The sequence below is a fragment of the Scyliorhinus canicula genome, chromosome 16 (assembly GCF_902713615.1).
Source record: "Scyliorhinus canicula chromosome 16, sScyCan1.1, whole genome shotgun sequence".
NCBI lineage: Eukaryota > Metazoa > Chordata > Chondrichthyes > Carcharhiniformes > Scyliorhinidae > Scyliorhinus > Scyliorhinus canicula.
Genome location: NC_052161.1, coordinates 52694840 through 52713864, shown reverse-complemented (window position 1 = coordinate 52713864; position 19025 = coordinate 52694840). Strand labels below are relative to the sequence as shown.

The following is a 19025-nucleotide window of genomic DNA, read 5'->3' as shown; positions in this document are numbered from 1 at the left end:
TTAAAACTTATTTCATTGATATTTTGGTAAAACTTCCAAGGCACCAAAGTCATTCACTCACGACATGTATTTAAACATAATAAAGTTTGCAAACTCAGAAAAAAACAGAGGACATGGGTGGGCGGGAATTTCCGTCACACCCAGCCTCCTCCCACGCCGTGTTCTGAGGTGGCTGACGGGGTCCACCGTTGGGCAGCGGGGAATGGAATGTTCTGGTCCCACCATTAGCAACGGGGTTTCCCGTTGTTCTCACCCTCTACCGCTGGAGAACCCATGGCAAGGGGCTACCATCAGCAAAGCTGGAAAATTCCATTAGTGGGAACAGCCAAAAAAATCCTGCCCATGATGTTATTTCGGAACTCTTGAATATTTTGGACTGATACACTTTATCGTTAACACCAATTGCATTAATTGTAATCAGCTTTCAAAATATTTCTGCTGTTAAGACACAAATTATTGCTGGGCTGGACTTTTCACCAGAACCCTCAAGACATTTACGTTCGAGCGAATCTCCAGCAGAGGAATCCTATCTACAATTTTCAAAGAGTCTTGAGGCTGGAACACCAGCTATGTAATTTGAACTATATTTCATAGTTTACAATGGTTTCCTGGTCAGAAAATATTTCAATACCTGGGACGTGATGAGATCCTGCTTTAGGACTTGAGGACAGGCCTGCTGGTTTGTTGGATGGTTTGGCTGCTCTGTTCACTGTAGGAGCTGATAAAACATGAACAATTTTATGAGTAACTATGTAGTTAAGGTAAAAAATTTTCATATCCAATGCAAAGCTTTCAATTAAAATGATCCAATAATCTTCTGTACACCTTTATAGGGTTTTACAAAGTTGCTTCTTGTTCCAGGAGCACGGATCAGGAATTTGGGCATGGTTCACCGAATCGCAGGATTTTCACAGGCCATTTGGGCCATTGAGTCTGGCTCTTTGAAAGAATATTCCGCCTAGACCTACTCCCTTACCTTATCTCTGTAACCTTGAATACCTCGATTGAAACTGCCTCTACAACCCTCTTGGGAACTTTGTTCCAAGCTCCAACCGCCGTCTGGGTGAAAAAATGTTTCCCCACATATCACTTCAACTAATTTTGAGCCCACCATTTCAAGTCTCTTATGGGTGAGGCCCACTGGATTTCTGTGTATTCATTTTCATGGGCCCGAAATGCTCAGTGAATTTTGTGTCTCCGGTCTCAAGTGATTCTCCCATTAAAGAATGATCAAACTTGGTTTTATTCATGCAATTTGCCTGTAAATTGAGTTTTAGCGTCAATCAAGTCTCCATGATCTTTTGCACTAGTTTAAAAAAATATCATGCTGGAAACTGGCCTCACAAGCAAAACCGCTCATGCCCCAGGATGAATTAACACCAGCAGTTTTCACTAATCCTGCCAGTATGTAGGCCTTTGAAGAGGCCCTAAAAATTAGGTTTTACAGGGGTAAAAGGGCTCGAATAGGCATGATTTAAAATTAACTGAGGCAGTTTTTTAAAAAATTTACCAAGGAACTGACTACTGTACACCATTATAATAAACAAATTGTTCTTCTCAGACTTTGAAATTGGATTACTTCCAGGTCTTCGACCGGACACTCATTTTCAGTTGCATTAATCAAACTCCACCGAGTCATCAGTGCGACACTGGAGTGTCGTATTGTGTGCTCAAATTTCTGAATTAGGTTTAAGTCGGCAAATTTCTAAATCAGACAAGATTTACAGTACTGAACCAAGTTACTACTTAGACTGCAAATTCATAAAATCTACCTGGTTTTATTTTGGATTTAAAAATAGGCCCCTAAAAAATAGGCCTTGTGTTATGTAAAATGTACCATTACGTGATAGTTTTCAATCAGCAATCTTTAATTTTAGTTGTTGCTTGTTGGCCATGAACTATTGGCCAGACTGTGCTGGAAAAGCAGCTAAAATCTTCAGCCAGAAGTGCCGAGTGGATGATCCATCTCGGACTCCTCTGGAGGTCCCCAGCATCACAGATGTCAGTTTTCAGCCAATGTGATTCACTCCACCAGATACCAAGAAAAGGCTGAAGGCAGTGGATACTGCAAAGGTTTTGGGCCCTGACAATAATCCGGCAATAGTACTGAAGACATATGCTCCAGAACTTGCTGCACCCCTAGCCAAGCTGTTCCGGTACAGCTACAACACTAGCATCTATTCAGAGAATGTGGAGAATTTCCCAGGTGTGTCCTGTACACAAGAAACAGGACAAACCCAACCCAGCCAATTACCGCCCTATCATCAGCAAAGTGTTGGAAGGAGTCATCAACAGGGCTATTAAGCGCCATTTATTCAGCAATAGTCTGCTCACGGATGCTCGGTTTGGGATCATTCAGCTCCTGACCTCATTACAATCTTGTTCAAACATGGACAAAAGAGCTGAATTCCAGAGTTCAGGTGAGGGTAACTGCCCTTGACATCACGGCAGCATTTCACTGAGTATGGAATCAAAAAGCCCTCGCTAAACTGAAGTCAATGGGAATCAGGAGGCAAACTCTCCGCTGATTGGAGTCATACCTGGCACAAAGGCTGTGGTGATTGGCGATCAATCCTTTCAGCTCCAGGACATCACTGCAGGAGTTCCTTAGGGTTGTGTCTTAGCTCCAACCATCTTCAGCTGCTTCTTCAAAGACCTCCCTTGCATCATAAGGTCAGAAGTGGGGATGTTCGCAGGTGACTGCCCAATGTTCAGCACCATTCGCGACTCCTCAGATAATGTAGCAGTCCATGTCCAAATACAGCAAAACCTGGTAAATATCCAGGCTTGGGCTGACAAGTGGCAAGTTACATTCGCGCCACACAAGTGCCAGGAAATGACCATCTCTGACAAGAGAGGATCTGGATATCGCCCCCTGACATTCAATGGCATTACCATCACTGAATCCCCCACAATCAACGTCATGGGGGTTACCATTGATCAGCGATCGGGCGGAGAATCAATTCCGCGCTGGAATCGGCCCCGGCGCCAGTTTGACGGCGGTTTGTGATTCTACGCCCCCTTCAAACCGGTGTCATTGTGATGCGCACCGTGCGCAGTCGCAATGCCCTTGGTGCGTCATCGGCCGGCCCACTCGCGATGCTCTGCCCCTGATAGTCTGAGTTCCCAGCGGCGTGGGACATTTATGGTCCCAGTGTTCGTGAACCCGGTGTGCAGGTTGTTGTCTGTGTCCAATGCTGCCGCACTCGGCTGAGATCCGTGCCACTGGCTGGAGGGTCATCTGTAAGGGCTGGGGGGACTGATGGGAGGTGGCTTGGGGGGGGGGGGGGTTGTGGGGTCGTGGTCGGTGAGTTAGGTTTAGTACATGGCTTGCGCCATGTTGTACGGTGTGACTGGTGCAGGTTGTCAGCTGTGCGCATGTGCGGCCTGGGATCCGGCCATTCTCTGGCTGCTTCTGGCGCAGGTGGCGGGTTTTTCGGTCGGCGCCAGTGCAAGCCCCTCACTGGTAATGGAATTGGTGAGGGGCCGGCGCCGAATTTCCTGTCGTGAAAGTTGACACATTATACGTCAGCACTTAGTCTCCAGAATGGAGATTCCAGCCCATGGAATCCTACGGCGAGTAACTCACCTCCTGACCCCCACAACGCCTGTCCACCATCAACAAGGCACAAGTCAGGAGTGAAATGGAATACTCTCCACTTGCCAGGATGAGTGCAGCTCCAACAACACTCGAGAAGCTCCACACCATCCAGGACAAAGCAACGCATTTGATTGCTCCCCTTCCACAAACATTCGAACCCTCCACCACCGATGAACAGTGGCAGCCGTGTGTATCATCTACAAAATGCACTGCAGTAACTCACCAAGGTTCCTGAGACAGCACCTTCCAAACACATTACCACTATCATCTAGAAGGACAAGAGCAGCAGATACTTGGGAACCTCATCAGCTGGAGATTCCCCTCCAAGTCACACACATCCTGTCTCGGAAATGTATCGCCGTTCCTTCATTGGTGCTGGGTCAAAAGCCTGGAACTAACATCCCTAACAGCTCAGTGGGTGTACCCACACTGCAAGAATTGTAGCGGTTCAGGAAGGCAGCTCACCACCACACTCTGGGGGGCAACTACGGATGGACAATAAACGCAAGCCGAACCAACGACACCCACATCCCGTAATCGAATAAGGAAAGAAATCCCCGCTGTGAGAAAAATGCCAGCCTGACATTTTGGCTGGCATCCAGGGTGAAGGTTGGCAGTGCCATGGTGGTAGCAGTGCCAGGGTGCCACCCTGCCCAGAGGACAACCACCTGCGGGTCTCCAATCCCCTGGGACAGCCCCACTAGTGCCATTCCATCTGATTCCCATTTGTAGCAATTAGCACTGTTCAGCGCTTACCCAAGCTCTCCGAGGTGAAGAGGTTAGATCCCAATGCCTTGGGTAGATCAGGAGAGTGTATACAGCTGGAATGCCATAGTCTAATGGTGAGCATTCTGAACTCTGAATCCAGCGATCCGTGTTCAAATTTCGGTGGAATTTTGCATGGGTGGCACGGTAACACTGTGGTTAGTACGGTGGCACTGTTAGCACGGTAGCACTATGGTTAACACCGTTGCTTCGCAGGACCAGGGTCCCAGGTATGATTTCCGCTTGGTCACTGTCTGTGTGGAGTCTGCATGTTCGCCCCGTGTCAAGGCGGGTTTCCTCTGGGTGCTCCGGTTTCCTCCCACAAGTCCCGAAAGATGTGCTTGTTAGGTGAATTGGACATTCTGAATTCTGCCTCAATGTACCCAAACAGGCGCCGGAGTGTGGCGACTAGGGGCTTTTCACAGTAACTTCATTGCAGTGTTAATGTAAGCCAATTGTTTTTTTTTTATAAACTTAGAGTACCCAATTAATTTTTTTCCAATTAAGGGGCAATTTAGCGTGGCCAATCCACCTACCTTGCACATCTTTGGGTTGTGGCGGCGAATCCCATGCAAACACGGGGAGAATGTGCAAACTCCACACCCAGAGGCGGGATCGAACCTGGAACCTTGGCGCCTTGAGGCCACAGTGCTAACCCACTGCGCCACCGTCCTGCCACATGTAAGCCAATTGTGACACTAATCAAGATTATGGGCGGGAATATCCGACCCCCCCACCGGGTCGGAGAATCGCCGGGGGGCGGTGTGAATCCCGTCCCCCGCCGGTCACCAAATTCTCCGGCGCCGGAGAATTGGTGGGGGCGGGAATCATGCCACGCCTGTCGGCGGCCGCTCGCATTGGACCCCCCCGGCGATTCTCCGGCCCGCAATGGGCCGAAGTCCCACTGGTTCGATGCAGGTCCCACCGGCATAAATTGGACTAGGTCCCTTACCGCCTTGACCTGATGGCGCGGCCAAGCTCCGGGGTCCTGGGGGGGGGGCGCGAGGCAATTTGGCCCTGGGGGGTGCCCCCATGGTGGCCTGGCCTGCGATCGGGGCCCGCCGATCCGCGGGCGGGCCTGTGCCGTGAGGGCACTCTTTTCCTACGCGCCGGCCATGTAAGCCTCTACCATGGACGACGCGAAGGTGATCCCCCCCACTGCGCATGTGTGGGAATGATGTCAGCAGCCGCTGACGCTCCCGTGCATGTGCGGACCCACACCGGCCGGCGGAGTCCCTTCGGCCCCGGCTGGTGCCAAAGGCCTTCCACACCGGCCAGTGGGGCGCCAACCATCCCGGGGCGGGCCTAGCCCCTAAAGGTGTGGAGGATTCCGCACCTTTGGGGCAGCCCGATGCTGGAGTGGTTTATGCCACTCTGTCCCGCCGGACCCCCTTCCCCGCCGGGTATGGGAGAATCCCGCCCGATTAGAGTGAAACTATCTGTATGACTCCAATATATAGATTTGCTAAATACTGGTTCCACCCTCAATGTGCTGGATTCAGGTTGCGGCGTTTCACAATATCATGTTAGATCTTGTGAGGCGTGGTGTGTCGGATAGATTCCGGAAGAGGGATCTCCCTGCATCTCCCAGGAATGCTGCGCTGCCTTTCGGGCGCTGGTGCAAATGTTATTTCTTTGTGAGAATATGCCAAATTTGCCTCATTACTTGTTACTTTCATCAATATCCTTTCAATAATGAATATATCCTTCCTGTATTGTGACCATAACTACATGTAATATTCTCTGTGTGGTCGTATTACAGATTTAAAATTGGCAAGATTAACTCACTTTTCAGGCTTAATATTGATCTTTCAATACATACTAGCCTCTTTGGTTTATCACAGATTGGATCAGCACGCATTGGCCGGAATCCTCCGGTCGTTGCGATTCACTTTTCATGTCGACAGCGCACACCCGCTTAATGGTTTCCCGGTGACATAGAATAGTTACAATGGGAAACCCCATTGACAAGCGACAGGAAGATAGAATCCCGCCGAGTGCGCGGCCGAGATGCACGCGCTTGCGAACCCAGCCTGTAAAGAGCGGTTACAGCCATCCAAGCCGATAGCTTTGCTGATTTTAATGTCCCTGTGCAGACCTGCTCTACCACCAGGGGGAGTACAATGGAGCACAGCAAAGATACTTGGGCTTTGGTTCAGAGAAGGCAGAAAAGGCCCGAGGATTAGTGGCTCCATTAACTTATTTTGGGGCCTGAGATTTGCACCAAACTTTCCATTCATGAGTAGGGGCTCCAGAACAATAGCCTTGGGGCACCCTTTACATTAAGCACATCACATGGCTATTAAAGTGGAGAACAGATGCTGGAAGATGGAATTGCTTCCTTCTGCCTCATTAGCCTAATGAGTTTGGACAGGGAAGTCCATAAGTCCCCAGGTATCCTAAAGAAATCAGAGATCCAATGAGATCCTGGGTTTCTGCCCCTTTTTTCTAACTTGAAGTTCTCCCCCCATTTTTCTAACCTTCAATTTTACTTGTGTTTAATGCCCAAGAGCTTCCTGACTTTATATTTTCATTACTTTAGAGGCCCAACCATGTCTCCATTCCATTATATTTATGCTAATTCTGGAATGTATTACACTTGCTAAGATAACAACTATTTATCATTGTTTTTGCAGGGCAAAACCATTTCAGAATTGATTTCATTTTTTACAATTATGTCTTTGTCAGGTAACAATTCCACTAGATCAATGTCAAATTAGTGAAAAGAAGATATGAAAAATATAGTGAATTAGACAGGTTTTGTTTTGTAAGATTTATAATTTAAATTTGTTTCTTGTCGCTTTCCATTCCGGAACCTCTGGTGTCCACCACACATATAAGGGGCTGGATTCTCCGACCATCCAATGGGTCGGAGAATTGCCGGGGGTCGGTGTTAATCTCCGGCACCGGATATTTGGCAGGGGGGGGAATCGCGCCACGCCTGTCGGCAGCCACCCCCCCCCGGCGATTCTCCGGCCCGCGATGGGCCGAAGTCCCGCTGCTGTTATGCCGGTCCTGCCGGCGTGAATTAAACAAGGTATTTACCGGCGGGACCAGGCGGCGCGGGCGGGCTCCGGGGTCCTGGAGGGGGGGGGGGGGCGCAGGCCGATCTGGCCCCGGGGGGTCCCCCCACGGTGGCCTGGCCCGCGAGCGGGGCCCACCAATCCATGGGCAGGCCTGTGCCGTGATGGGACTCTTTTCCTTCCACGTCGGGCATCAGCCTCCGCGATGGCTGATGGAGGTGACCCCCCCCTGCGCATGCGCGGGGATGATGTCAGCAGCCGCTGATGCTCCCACGCATGCGCGGACTTCTGCCGGCCAGCGGAGTCCCTTCGTCCCCGGCTGGCGTGGCGACAAAGGCCTTTCCCGCCGGCTGGCGGCACGCCAACCACTCCGGCGTGGGCCTAGCCCCTAAAGGTGAGGGCTTGGCCCCTAAAGGTGCGGAGGATTCCGCACCTTTGGGGCGGCCTGACGCCGGAGTGGTTCATGCCACTCCATCCCGCCGGGACCCCCCGCCCCGCCGGGTAGGGGAGAATCCAGCCCAAGATGTTGGGCAGGTGTTGTAATCCGCACGGGTCTTACAGGGTAGGGATGATCCACTATCCTGGAGCTTGTAGAGTACGAGTTCCCTCGATAAGGGGGCGGGGAACCCTTAACTAAGGCATTGTGCCTTTCTATAAATAGAGTCGGCTAGCCAGGCACCGACTAGAGAAGACCCAGTAAGGAACTACTGGAGCCATGTATATATTTAATGTGGTAAATAAAAATAAGCTTGTTTTTCTCTACAGCTCGTTGTGGACTCCTTTCATTGCCCTTTACAAAAGCAGGTGACATTCTTCCACTCCGTGACCATTCTACAACCATCCATTAGAATACAGAGCTTTCCTTTGTGTGTGGAACATAGGAACAAAGAACTTAGGAGCAGGATTTTAAGCCATTTGACCCTTCGAGCCTGCTTTGCCATTCGTTAAGATCATTGGCCGATCATGGTCTCCATTCCATTTGCCTGTCTGCAACCTATAACCCCTGAATCTCTTGTCTATCAAAATTGCATCTAACTCAGCCGTGAATAAATTCAATTACCCAGCCTCCACTGCTTTGTGGACAATGAGAGAATTCCATATACTTGCCCTCTCAGAGAAATACATTTTACTAAGCTACATCTTAAATGGGAGACCTCTTATTCTTAAACTGCGTTCCGTAGTTCTAGTCTCTCCCATTAGAGGAAACATTTTCCCTAAGTCGCCTCAGGATCTTTTGGCCGTAATTCTCCGATCTTCGGGATTCACTTTTCCCGCTGGCAGTGCACGCGGCCAGTAGGTTTTGCAGCGGTATGGGGTGGTTTCATTAGCAGAACACATCGACAAGTGGAAGGAAGATAGAATCTCGCCGCCAGCAAATGGCATGCAGCCAAGAAACACATATCTGGCATGCCGGAGAATCCTGCCCACAGACGTTTCAATAAGATCACTCATTCTTCTGAGCTTCAATGGATATCGGCCCAACCTGTTCAACATTTCTTCATGAGCTAAGCCTTTTATCCAAGGAGTGAACCTTCTTTGAACTGCTTCTAAAGCCATTATATCCTTTTTCAAATAAGAAGGCCACAGCACTCCAGAAGTACACAGCACTCCTGGCCTCACCAAAGCCGTTCAGCTGCAGTAAAACTTTCCTGCTTTTATATTTTATTCCCTTTGCAATAAATGTTACCAATGTCTCAGTTTTTGCCAAACTTGCCCGCAAGAGCTATGACCAGAATTGTTCTTTGTGTAAACACCTCCTGTTCTGGCTGCTTCCATGAGCATGTTATTTGCTGCTTGCACTCAATTGTTTTATATATAATAATTGCACTTATTGTAAATGCGCTTCCTTTCAATTCCCTGTGCAAAGCAAATGCTACTTCAAATTGGAACTTGGACAGGCTTTCTCTTGACGATAAATTAGCTGGCAACTTGTCAGCGGTCAAGAACTGCTTCAGAACTTACGTTTTAACACTGCTGAAGGTGGACTTTTTTCTGTAGGGTCGATGTATGCATCATCAGATTCATTATTCTCCACAGGAACAATGTAATCATCCTGGAATTAAATGCAACATTTCAACAGTATAAGAAAATACACATACATGAACACAAGATAATCAGTCAGCTCACTCCAAGTTCTTTTACAATCCAAGCAGAATTTTGTGTTCCAAACTCAAGTTTACGAGATGTTTTGCTGCCTCAATGGCTGAGTCAATTTCCTTCAAGTGAGCGTCATTTACTACAGAGAGTAGCATTCTAGAAGGTGCTGGCTGTAAGCACAGTTTATCCTTTTTGCTCATATCTAACAGATGGATTTGTAAGTTTGTAATCATAGTCCATTGCTCTGCCTTTCCCATTGTCTGTCTGTGTATATAATGCTGTGTGATGGTGCAGGGGGGGGGGGGGGGGGGAGAATTATTTAGTTTAAAACCCCGATCTTCCCCAAAATCTTTATTTCCTAATGGGAGTTTAGTTTCTTTTACGTCTTTTCATAATTCAACAAATCTAAAATTTGTGTTAATTTTTGCAGCCCTTTTCTGAACTGCTCATTATATCCTGACGTCTTGGGGTAATGATCACACCACATACCTCACACATGGCCGCAATTGAACTAATTGGGGACAAAGTCCCATAGTGAGTGCGTTTAGCCACGTGTTTCCCAGCACTCGGCAGTGCCCAGATACATGGCTATACAATGCGATTCACGTTGTTTAAGGTGCCTCAACAGGGAACACGTGGCTGAGGCCGCACATAGCCTTGTTTTGTACACTGGGGACCTCAGCTTGCTGGAACTCCCCAGCGTTGCGAGAGTCATTTTAAAATGGCATCCCAATTTCTGAGGCCCCCAACGTGACCCCCTACACCCCCAGCCCGAACGCACAATGGGCGGGATTTACATCACAACGTCTCGTGAGGTCAGGTAGGATCTCGCGAGGCATTGCGAGGCGGTTAGATCCCGGCCATGGTGCGCCACAGCGAGCTGCTTTTTGGGCGCAGCGTGACCATTGGATCACGCCCATGGAATCACAAGCGCTTTATAATATTGTTGGTTAATTCCACCTGTTTCCTTTAAACAGATTCGTATGACTGTAGGGAGTTATATGTTTAATAGGTTATAACATTTATTACCAGCAAATGAATTAAATAATCTGAGACAACCAAACCAACAAACCATGAATCATATCCTAACCAGCCATACAAAATATTGTTCCTTAGTCCTGTGTCCAAAACATATTGGATTCTCTGATTGTTGCGATTCACTTTTCCCGGCAGTGCAGCCCCATTTGCGGGCGTCCCGGTGGACTGGGATGGTTACAATGGGAAATCCCATTGACCAGCTGCAGGAAGATAGTATCGCACTGCCAGCAAACAGCGCACCACCGGGAATCGTGCGGCTGGAAGACCAGAGAATCCAGCCCAGTGTGTGTAGCTTTAATGAGAAATCATGAGGATGGCTTCTCCGAGCCGCCTAGGATTTATTTCCTTCCTTTTATGTCTTTTTTTTCTCCAGTTAAAAATAGCATCATACAGTTTTTGATTGTGGCTCTCTTCCTGCCAAGTACAACTCTTACTTCATGTTTTACAACCACCCATTGTTTTAAATAGACTACCAGAGCTTCATTGGCACCACCTTTACCACCAGAGTGCTATCTTTAATGATTGCACCCCCTCCTCAAAGCATCCTCTGATTAAACAATACTCTGATGTATGCGCTCATAACACCACAATTTGTGATTTAAAATAAACTGTGTTTTAAATGCTTCTCCTATCAGTTTTGAGAAGGGCTTTTGAGAAAATGCAAGGAAAATCAAGCTTTTTCAAGAACATTATTTGAATAAATTGTTTCTATCTTATAGTCTGTTTTCATTAAAAGCAAAACGATATAAAAAGATTCTTTGACTTTAGTTTACAGATTTACTTCCACATTTCAGGAATTTATCTGCTTTTTCGATAACAATGCCTCAGAGTTTGTAACATGATTGCACATTTTGCAATCTGTAAATCTAAAATCTATGGGACAGGTGCCATCAAGGTGTGTGTGTCAGTGTGGGTGTGTCTGTGTCTGCATGTCAGTGTGCATGTCAATGTGCGTGTGTGTCAGTGTTGTCTGCATCTGTCTCTGTCAGTGTGTGTGCCCTGAGAACCAAACCTTTATTGTTTCTTTTGAATTGACTTACAAGAAAGTCTACGTTATTTCTGTTCTAAAAATCACACCACTTAAAGGGTTAAAACACTCCTTCTCAAAAAATGAATCTTGTTGTGGTCAGTACAGAAATGGGAATTGGGGGAAATTATCCTATATCTCTTCCCTGTCCTTAAAACCTTATCAATTTTACACCCTTCAAGTGGCTGAACTACTTCCTCTCTCATTGTGACCATTTCAGTATCTTCTTTCATAAAAATAGATGCAAAGTATTAATTTAATACGTTGGTCATGCCACCTGCCTCAAAGTGTAAATCACTTCTTGGTTCCTAATTAGCTCCACCCCATCCTCTTACCACTCTGTAACTATTTATATGCCTACAGAAAATGAAATGAAAAATAAATGAAAATATTGTGTGGTCAACTTAAACCTTATGATGCAATGATCATTTTCCCCTAAATGTCCCCCTACTGACACTCAACCAACTTTAGCCAACCTTGTTTCCAAGAACCAGGCTCAGAAATGCCTCCTGTCTCTTTAGGCTGGAATCATACTGATATGTCAAATTTTATGGATCACACCCTCTGCCCCTCTCTACTTTTTACACTATTAAAATTCCAGTTGATACTCAGATAATTAAAGTCCCGTTTTATTGCTACGCTATAATTCTTGCATTTCGCTGTAATTTCCTTGCAATTTTTTTCCTTTACACCTTTCCCAATAGTTGGTGCCCTATAGACAATGGGGAACAATCTATTAAGAATGTTTTTGCCCTTAGTTCCAGCTGAAAAGATTCTATCCTTGTCTCCTCTGGAACATCCTCTTTTATAATAAAAAAAAAATTAGAGTGCGCAATTCTTTTTTTCCAATTAAGGGGCAATTCACCTAACATGCACATCATTTTGGGTTGTGGGGGTGAGACCCAAGCAGATAAGGGGAGATTGTGCAAACTCCACACGGACAGTGACCTGGGACCGGGATTGAACCCAGGTCCTCGGCACCGTGAGGCAGCAGTGCTAATCACTGTGCCACCATGCTGCACCCTGGAAATTCCTCTCTTTGGCACTGCAGTATACACCTTAATCAATAATGATTCTGACTCTGTTTCACACTCCTCTCAGTCTCTGTTTCACAGTGATCCTGACCTGCTGCACACTGCACCAGGTCTGTCTCAGTGGGAACGTGACCTACTGCACATTCCATAGCATCTATAAAGTGCAGTGACGTGGATGTATCCGAAATCCTGACTTACAGTCACTCACTGCAGGACCCGCCACCAATAGGGAAGCTTTGCAGTTTTGCCGTTTGTGTATACTTTAAAAAATAACTTCATTTTTTTCATTATGACCTTACCTCATCATCTTCCCTTTGTCCTGCAGCTTGTGGTTGTGGCGGCATCTTTCGCTGGTTTGAGCCTGGCGATGATCGTGGTAACATTGGAGGTGGCTTTGCGATAGGGATTGCTGGCCGGTTTGCTGGTCGGTTGTCTATGAAAATGACAAGGAGTCTTAATTTTCTATTTCCAGAAACAGCCACTGCTCTAGTACTGAACTAGTCAGTTTCCTTTCTAAAATCTTGTGGTAATATGTAAAGTTACTGTTAGATAGAAATCAGTAATATATTAATTCTCCCAAGGAGAGAATACACTTAATGATTGGTAAATCAGATTCCTGTTGAACTTGGTTGAATGGTTAACTATTATCTCCGATGTTCTTACTATTTACTTCCACATCCAAAATGAAATGATTCTTGAAGAATTAAATAATGGCAAATTGCTGTAGTGACTGGATTCTCCTTCACTTAGGGTTTAGTGTTGAGGCATTTGTCTGTCATCGTCAGACTCCCACTAACAAGATTCCTGGACAGGTCCTCAATCGTCACAGTCGGGTAGAAAGGGGTTAGATCCAATTCTGAGGGACCCAGTCTTCAAATTTAGGATGAAGATTTCACATATCCAAATTTTGATTTGACAAATAATTTGATCAAAGTTATTTTCGCACAGTTGAGATTATTATTCAAGCAGCAACAAATCAAGCACAATATTTGGGTAGAGAAAGCTGCGTGTGTATCTTACATCTCAAATTTAACAAATTAGCTGCTACTGCGAAGTGCAGTTTGACACATACAGTAAAGGTGACGAGAGTTATCCAGAGAGAATTAGGAGAGGATGAGTTATCTGACTTAAGGCACCTCCTAAAAGATTGAAGGTGTTCCATTCTTCTGATGGTCATTTTCCCAAGAAAAGTGGTGAGGATACAGATAGCAGTCAATATCCTGGGGGTTATCATTGGCTTGAAACTGAACTGGATTAGCCATATAAATACTGTGGTGACCAGGGCAGGTCAAAGGTTAGGAATCCTACAGTGAGTAACTCACCTCCTAACCCCCCAAAAGCCTAGTCCATCGCCTCCGAGGCACAAGTCAGGAATGTAATAGAATACTCTCCACTTGCCTGGATGAGTGCAGCTCCAATAACATTCAAGAAGCTCGACACCATGTGGGACAAATCAGCCCACTTGATTGTTCCCCCTTCCACAAACATTCACTCCCTCCACCACCGACGAACAGTGGCAGCCGTGTGTACCATCTACAAGATGCACTGCAGTAACTCGCCAAGGCTCCTTAGGGAGCACCACAACCCACAACCACTACCGTCTAGAAGGATAAGGGCAGCAGATATCTGGGAACACCACCACCTGGAGCTTCCCCTCCAAGTCACTCACCACCCTGACTTGGAAATATATCACCATTCCTTCACTGTTGCTGGGTCAAATTCTTGGGATTCCCTCCTTAACAGCACTGTGACTGTTCCTACACTTCAGGGACTGCAGCAGTTCAAAAAGGCAACTCACTCACCTTCTGAAGGACAATTACAGATGGGCAATAGATGCTGGCCTGACCAGTGATGCCCACATCCCTTAAACACATTTTTTAAAAGTCAAGCTGGAATTGCGATTAAATTAGCAAAGCATGCCTGAGCACATCATGGTATGTGTTAAGTGACCAGTGTGAACATTTCTGGAGATACTCACCTGATAAATTGAAGTTTAACTTTTTGAGTGATTTTATGCTCATTCTAACTCCTCTGCTTTATTGAATGCCGGAACAGCAGATATCCTAAGTACTTAACTCATGCAAAAAATTGAGCCAATATATGACAGTAAATCGCTACATATTAAATGTTGAAACAGAATGGTCATGAATTACCTGCATATTCCCCCTTCGAAATATGAAAAGATTGAGCAATTAATTTCTTGTTTTTATTTTCAGAAGGAGGTGGCTCATAATTTGCATCATCATCGCCGTCATCACGCGGATCTTCATAAGTGTCTGAGCCATCAGAACGTCCATCTGGATTTTCATAATCACTGTTATCCTGCAAACAGGTACATTTTAATCAAAGCACAACAGTCTAATATTGCTGGCCAACTTGCATCATTTGCTTTAAATCAGAATAAAAAGAAAATATTCACTCAATCAAAACATAGTCATACCATGATCAAATGTTATTTCATCAGTTGGCGCAAGTAGCGGGCAAATTAATTTAACAATGAAAATTTGTCAAGTTATTTTAAGACTTGTGTTTAATAAATTCCATCAGTGCAGAACATTCAGATGTGACTTCAATGCTAGATAATAGCTACACTGGACAGTTCGTTACATCTACAGTTCAACACGTCCAAAAAATGTGCATTAAGGTGGGATTTATGCCATTAATTGTGCCCAACCATTATTTAAAAAAAATTAAAATTAACATCTATTTCTGTAAGCTTCAACAGTAGTTTCATTACTGGTATCAGTAATTTCTCAGTCTGGATTTTACAGTAGGTCACTCGCTGCTGACTTTGAAGAAAGCTGTTCCTTTGAGATGCCAAATTCCTCTTTCCCAATGCCAGTTTGAGCCTGACACCAAGTGTGCACCAGCATTGATGTCAGTAAGCCGGACAAGCAGCCAATCATATTGAAATATTCATATGGATGGCATATCAGAATTTTGAACGTAAAGAATCCTTTTTAATTTCAAATTTCAGAGAGTGGAATAAGTGATAATGATTGGTCTAAGAGGAGCGCGAAAACAAAGATAAATAAACTTCTTTAAAAATGTTACATATGTCGAATTTTAAATATAAAATTTAGCATTTCAGGCCTGGTGAAAGTGCTTACCAGGAACTTCGTAAGGCATTAAAAAACAAGTTCCATCTAATTCAAAAAAGGGTAACATTTTGCAAGGCAGTAAGACTAACAGTACAAGAGCGGAAGTTCTCTTCAGTTCAAAGATTTCTAATTGATTGCAGACTGCTGGGGGGAAAACTAGGGGCGAAATTCTCCCAAAACGGGAGAAATCGTAAAACTGCCGTAAAACCCGGGCGGGTTTTACGGCAGCGCGCCCCTTCCCGACGGGGGACCGATTCTGGTCCCCCGTCGGGGCTAGCAGCCCGACGTCGGAGGCTCCGACAAGTCGGGCTTAACGAAAATCGTTAAGCCCGCTTGCCGGAGTTAGCGCCGGCTGACGCGTCATATGACGTCAGCCGCGCATGCGCAGGTGGGAAGACTCCACCCGCGCATGCGCGGGTGACGTCATCGCGTTTTTGCGCGAAACCCGCGCATGCGCGGGCCGGGTTGCCCCTCAGCCGCCCCGCGTATTGATACTGCGGGGCGGCGGAAGGACAAATAGTGCGCGGGCATCGGGCCCGCTGCCCGCGATCGGTGCCCACCGATCGCGGGCCCATGGCACCCTTGGCACGGCCGTGGTACTGCCGTGCCAATCGGTGCCATGGTTATTTTTTGCGAGTTTGTCACGACGTTTTTACGAACGGCAGGACCAGGTGTGTTTGCCGTTCGTGAAAACGGCGGAAAGGGCTGGGACTTCGGCCCATCTAACAGCTGTGAATCGCTGCCGGCCGTAAAAAAACGGCGGCAGCGATTCGTGTCGGGACTTCGGCGGGGGGGTGGGAGAATAGCGGGAGGGCGGGAAAAATGTTGGGAAGGCCCTCCCGCTATTCTCCCACCCGTCGTGGGGGGCGGAGAATTTCGCCCAGGATCTCAAATGTGTATCTGCTGAAGTGGCATAGAATCGTTGACAGCATCTTCTGGGTTTCTGTGTTATTCTGCGCATGTGTGGACTGCAGGCATTTTTGTCAATTTCAGTGGAGTAATAAGATAAATGTTGACAGTTACACTGTCATTACCACTGCAAAAGTATGGAAAATTATAAGTAGCCTTTCCCTACCTCAGCGACTTTTGGACTGAATAAGTCTCCCTTCAGTCGTCTTGGGTTGAAAAGGAAATTTATTCTCATCTTCCCACACATGAGCGATATACATTGACAGTAAGGACAGTAAGGGCCCATTCTGGATAGCTTTTATGCCTGCTAAGCACACTTTTATACTTGTGACTGTTGTAACAATAACAAAATGCCTGAAGATACATGCAGAGGCTTCGGAAATGCGATTGACTTTCTATGTGCAGTTCCATCAAAATGATGTTTGGATAATTTGACACTTTACATTTAACCGTTACTGATATGGGCAATGTCAGTTGTAATCTAATTTCAGGCCCTGCAGAGATATTGGGCTTGCTCCTATGTCATTTTCCATAGAAATGTTTTAATTCACTCCTTCAATGTATAACTTTCAACCCTCATTACCCCTCTAACACATATAACACAGATTACCCACTCCCCTTGCAGCCTCTCCTTCCATTCCACCTTCAGTTGTAGCACCTTCAGCTGTCTTGATTCAACACTATGCTCTTTTCTAAACTACACTCTCTTACTAGGGGCTCAAATCTACTAAATGGGAACAAAGTTCCATAGCGCGTGTGTTTAGCTGTGTGTTTCCCGGTGCTCACAACACTGAAAAACACAAGGCTATTCAATGTGACTCGCATTGTATAAGGGGCCTCAGTGGGAATGTGCAGCCACAGCCACACATAATCCCATTTTGTACACTGGGGAGCTCCGCAACTGGAACGCCGTAGTGTAGCAGAGATTGCGACGCCATTTTGAAATGCCGTCCTGATCTCATCTCAGAGACCTCTCAAGCAATCCCTGAACCCCCGCAGGCCAAACGCACAATGGGAGGTTCCTCAGCCCACTCATACCCCCTCAATACACATGCAGAGCACCCCAAGTCCAATCGGCACGCAAAAAAAAATGCCAGCTTGGCACTGCCAACCTGGCAGTGCACATGCCAGCTGGCAATGCCACCTGGTCACCTTGGCAGTGCCAGGCAGGCACCCAGGTGGCACTCCCAGGGTGCCCAGGTGGTATCAGCAGTGCCAGGGCACCACCCTGCAGCTCTGATCCCCTGGAAGATACCCCACAAGTACTATTACGCCTGGTCCCCATTTGTGGGGAACAGTGCTGAACAGCACTCGCCTGCATTTGTCCCTTTGACTATTAATTTTGTCCCAGGTTATTGTTTCTGTACGTTTTCACCCCCATTGAAGTTAAACTGCCTGGTCTGTAGTTGCTGGGGTTACCTTTACACCCTTTTCAAGATGTACCAATGGCAATTATCCAGTCCTCTGGTATCACCCCTGAGTCTGAGTCTAAGGCTGGACAATTATTGCCTGCGCATCTGCTATTTTCACTCTCACTTCCCTCAGTATTCTTGAAAGCATCTCATCAGGTCCTGGTGCCTTATCAACTTTAAGTAGAGTCAGTCTTTGCAATAGCTCCTCCTTAACAATTTTAAATCATTCTAGTGTACTAATTAACTCAGAGGCCTGTGGGACTAACCAAATGGCTGTGAATACTCTGGAAGGAAACCAGAGCACCCGAAGGAAACCTACACACAGAATGTGCAAACTCCGCACATTCACCCAAGGTGGGAATTGAACCTGGGTCCCTGGTGTTTTGAGGCAGCAGTGCTAACCACTGTGCCACCGTGCTGCCCTCGTCTAACACTTCCTCACCCCTGTTGGCTTTTTCATTTGCCTGAGGGAATCTGTTACTGGCCACCTCTCCAGCCAGCATTGGACTATCTGTTCAAATATCCTGTCCAGGCTGCTCAACACTTCACGTACTCAATAGACATTTGTGTTCAGCTTCTTAGCTGACTGATCCATGCTCTGTAAAGCATCATGCATCATATGCAGGACATCACTCTATTCTTGCATGGACTGTAGGTGATGCTGCATACAGTTGTCTAGCCACCCTTTCATCGGAGGACCCCATGCACTTGAAGCTCTGGGATGGCTGAGCTTATCTGCTTCACTGACTCATCCAATTGCAGTGCATGAGCCCACATAGGTTTACCAAATTCTGACTGATGGCCACACATCTGCTCCTGTGGCTCCAAATACTGAGCCCCAAACTGTGACTCCTGCGGTCCTTCCTCACTGCCCAGCAGACCATCACTGTGATTATCCTCCCCCCTCTGAGGGGGACTATCTGCCTCTGCCGCAGACACATTGTCTTGCGCACTAGTATATTCTCCTCACGCAGTTCTCACCACATGTATGGACCCACCGATTTGCTAGTATCTGTGC

General features: G+C 46.7%; 1 protein-coding gene across 9 annotated transcripts in view; it reads right to left on the bottom strand.

Annotated features, from left to right (window-relative positions):
- The window catches only part of blnk (B cell linker), a 297279-nt gene that overhangs the window by 67758 nt on the left and 210496 nt on the right, over positions 1-19025 (bottom strand). For all 9 annotated transcript variants that reach the window (XM_038821614.1, XM_038821617.1, XM_038821616.1 and 6 more), the window contains 4 exons: positions 14739-14907; positions 12885-13018; positions 9352-9442; positions 632-718 (listed from right to left, as the gene is read on the bottom strand). In XM_038821614.1, the coding sequence (XP_038677542.1) occupies positions 632-718; positions 9352-9442; positions 12885-13018; positions 14739-14907 (481 nt within the window). The remainder of the gene's footprint in view (positions 1-631; positions 719-9351; positions 9443-12884; positions 13019-14738; positions 14908-19025) is intronic.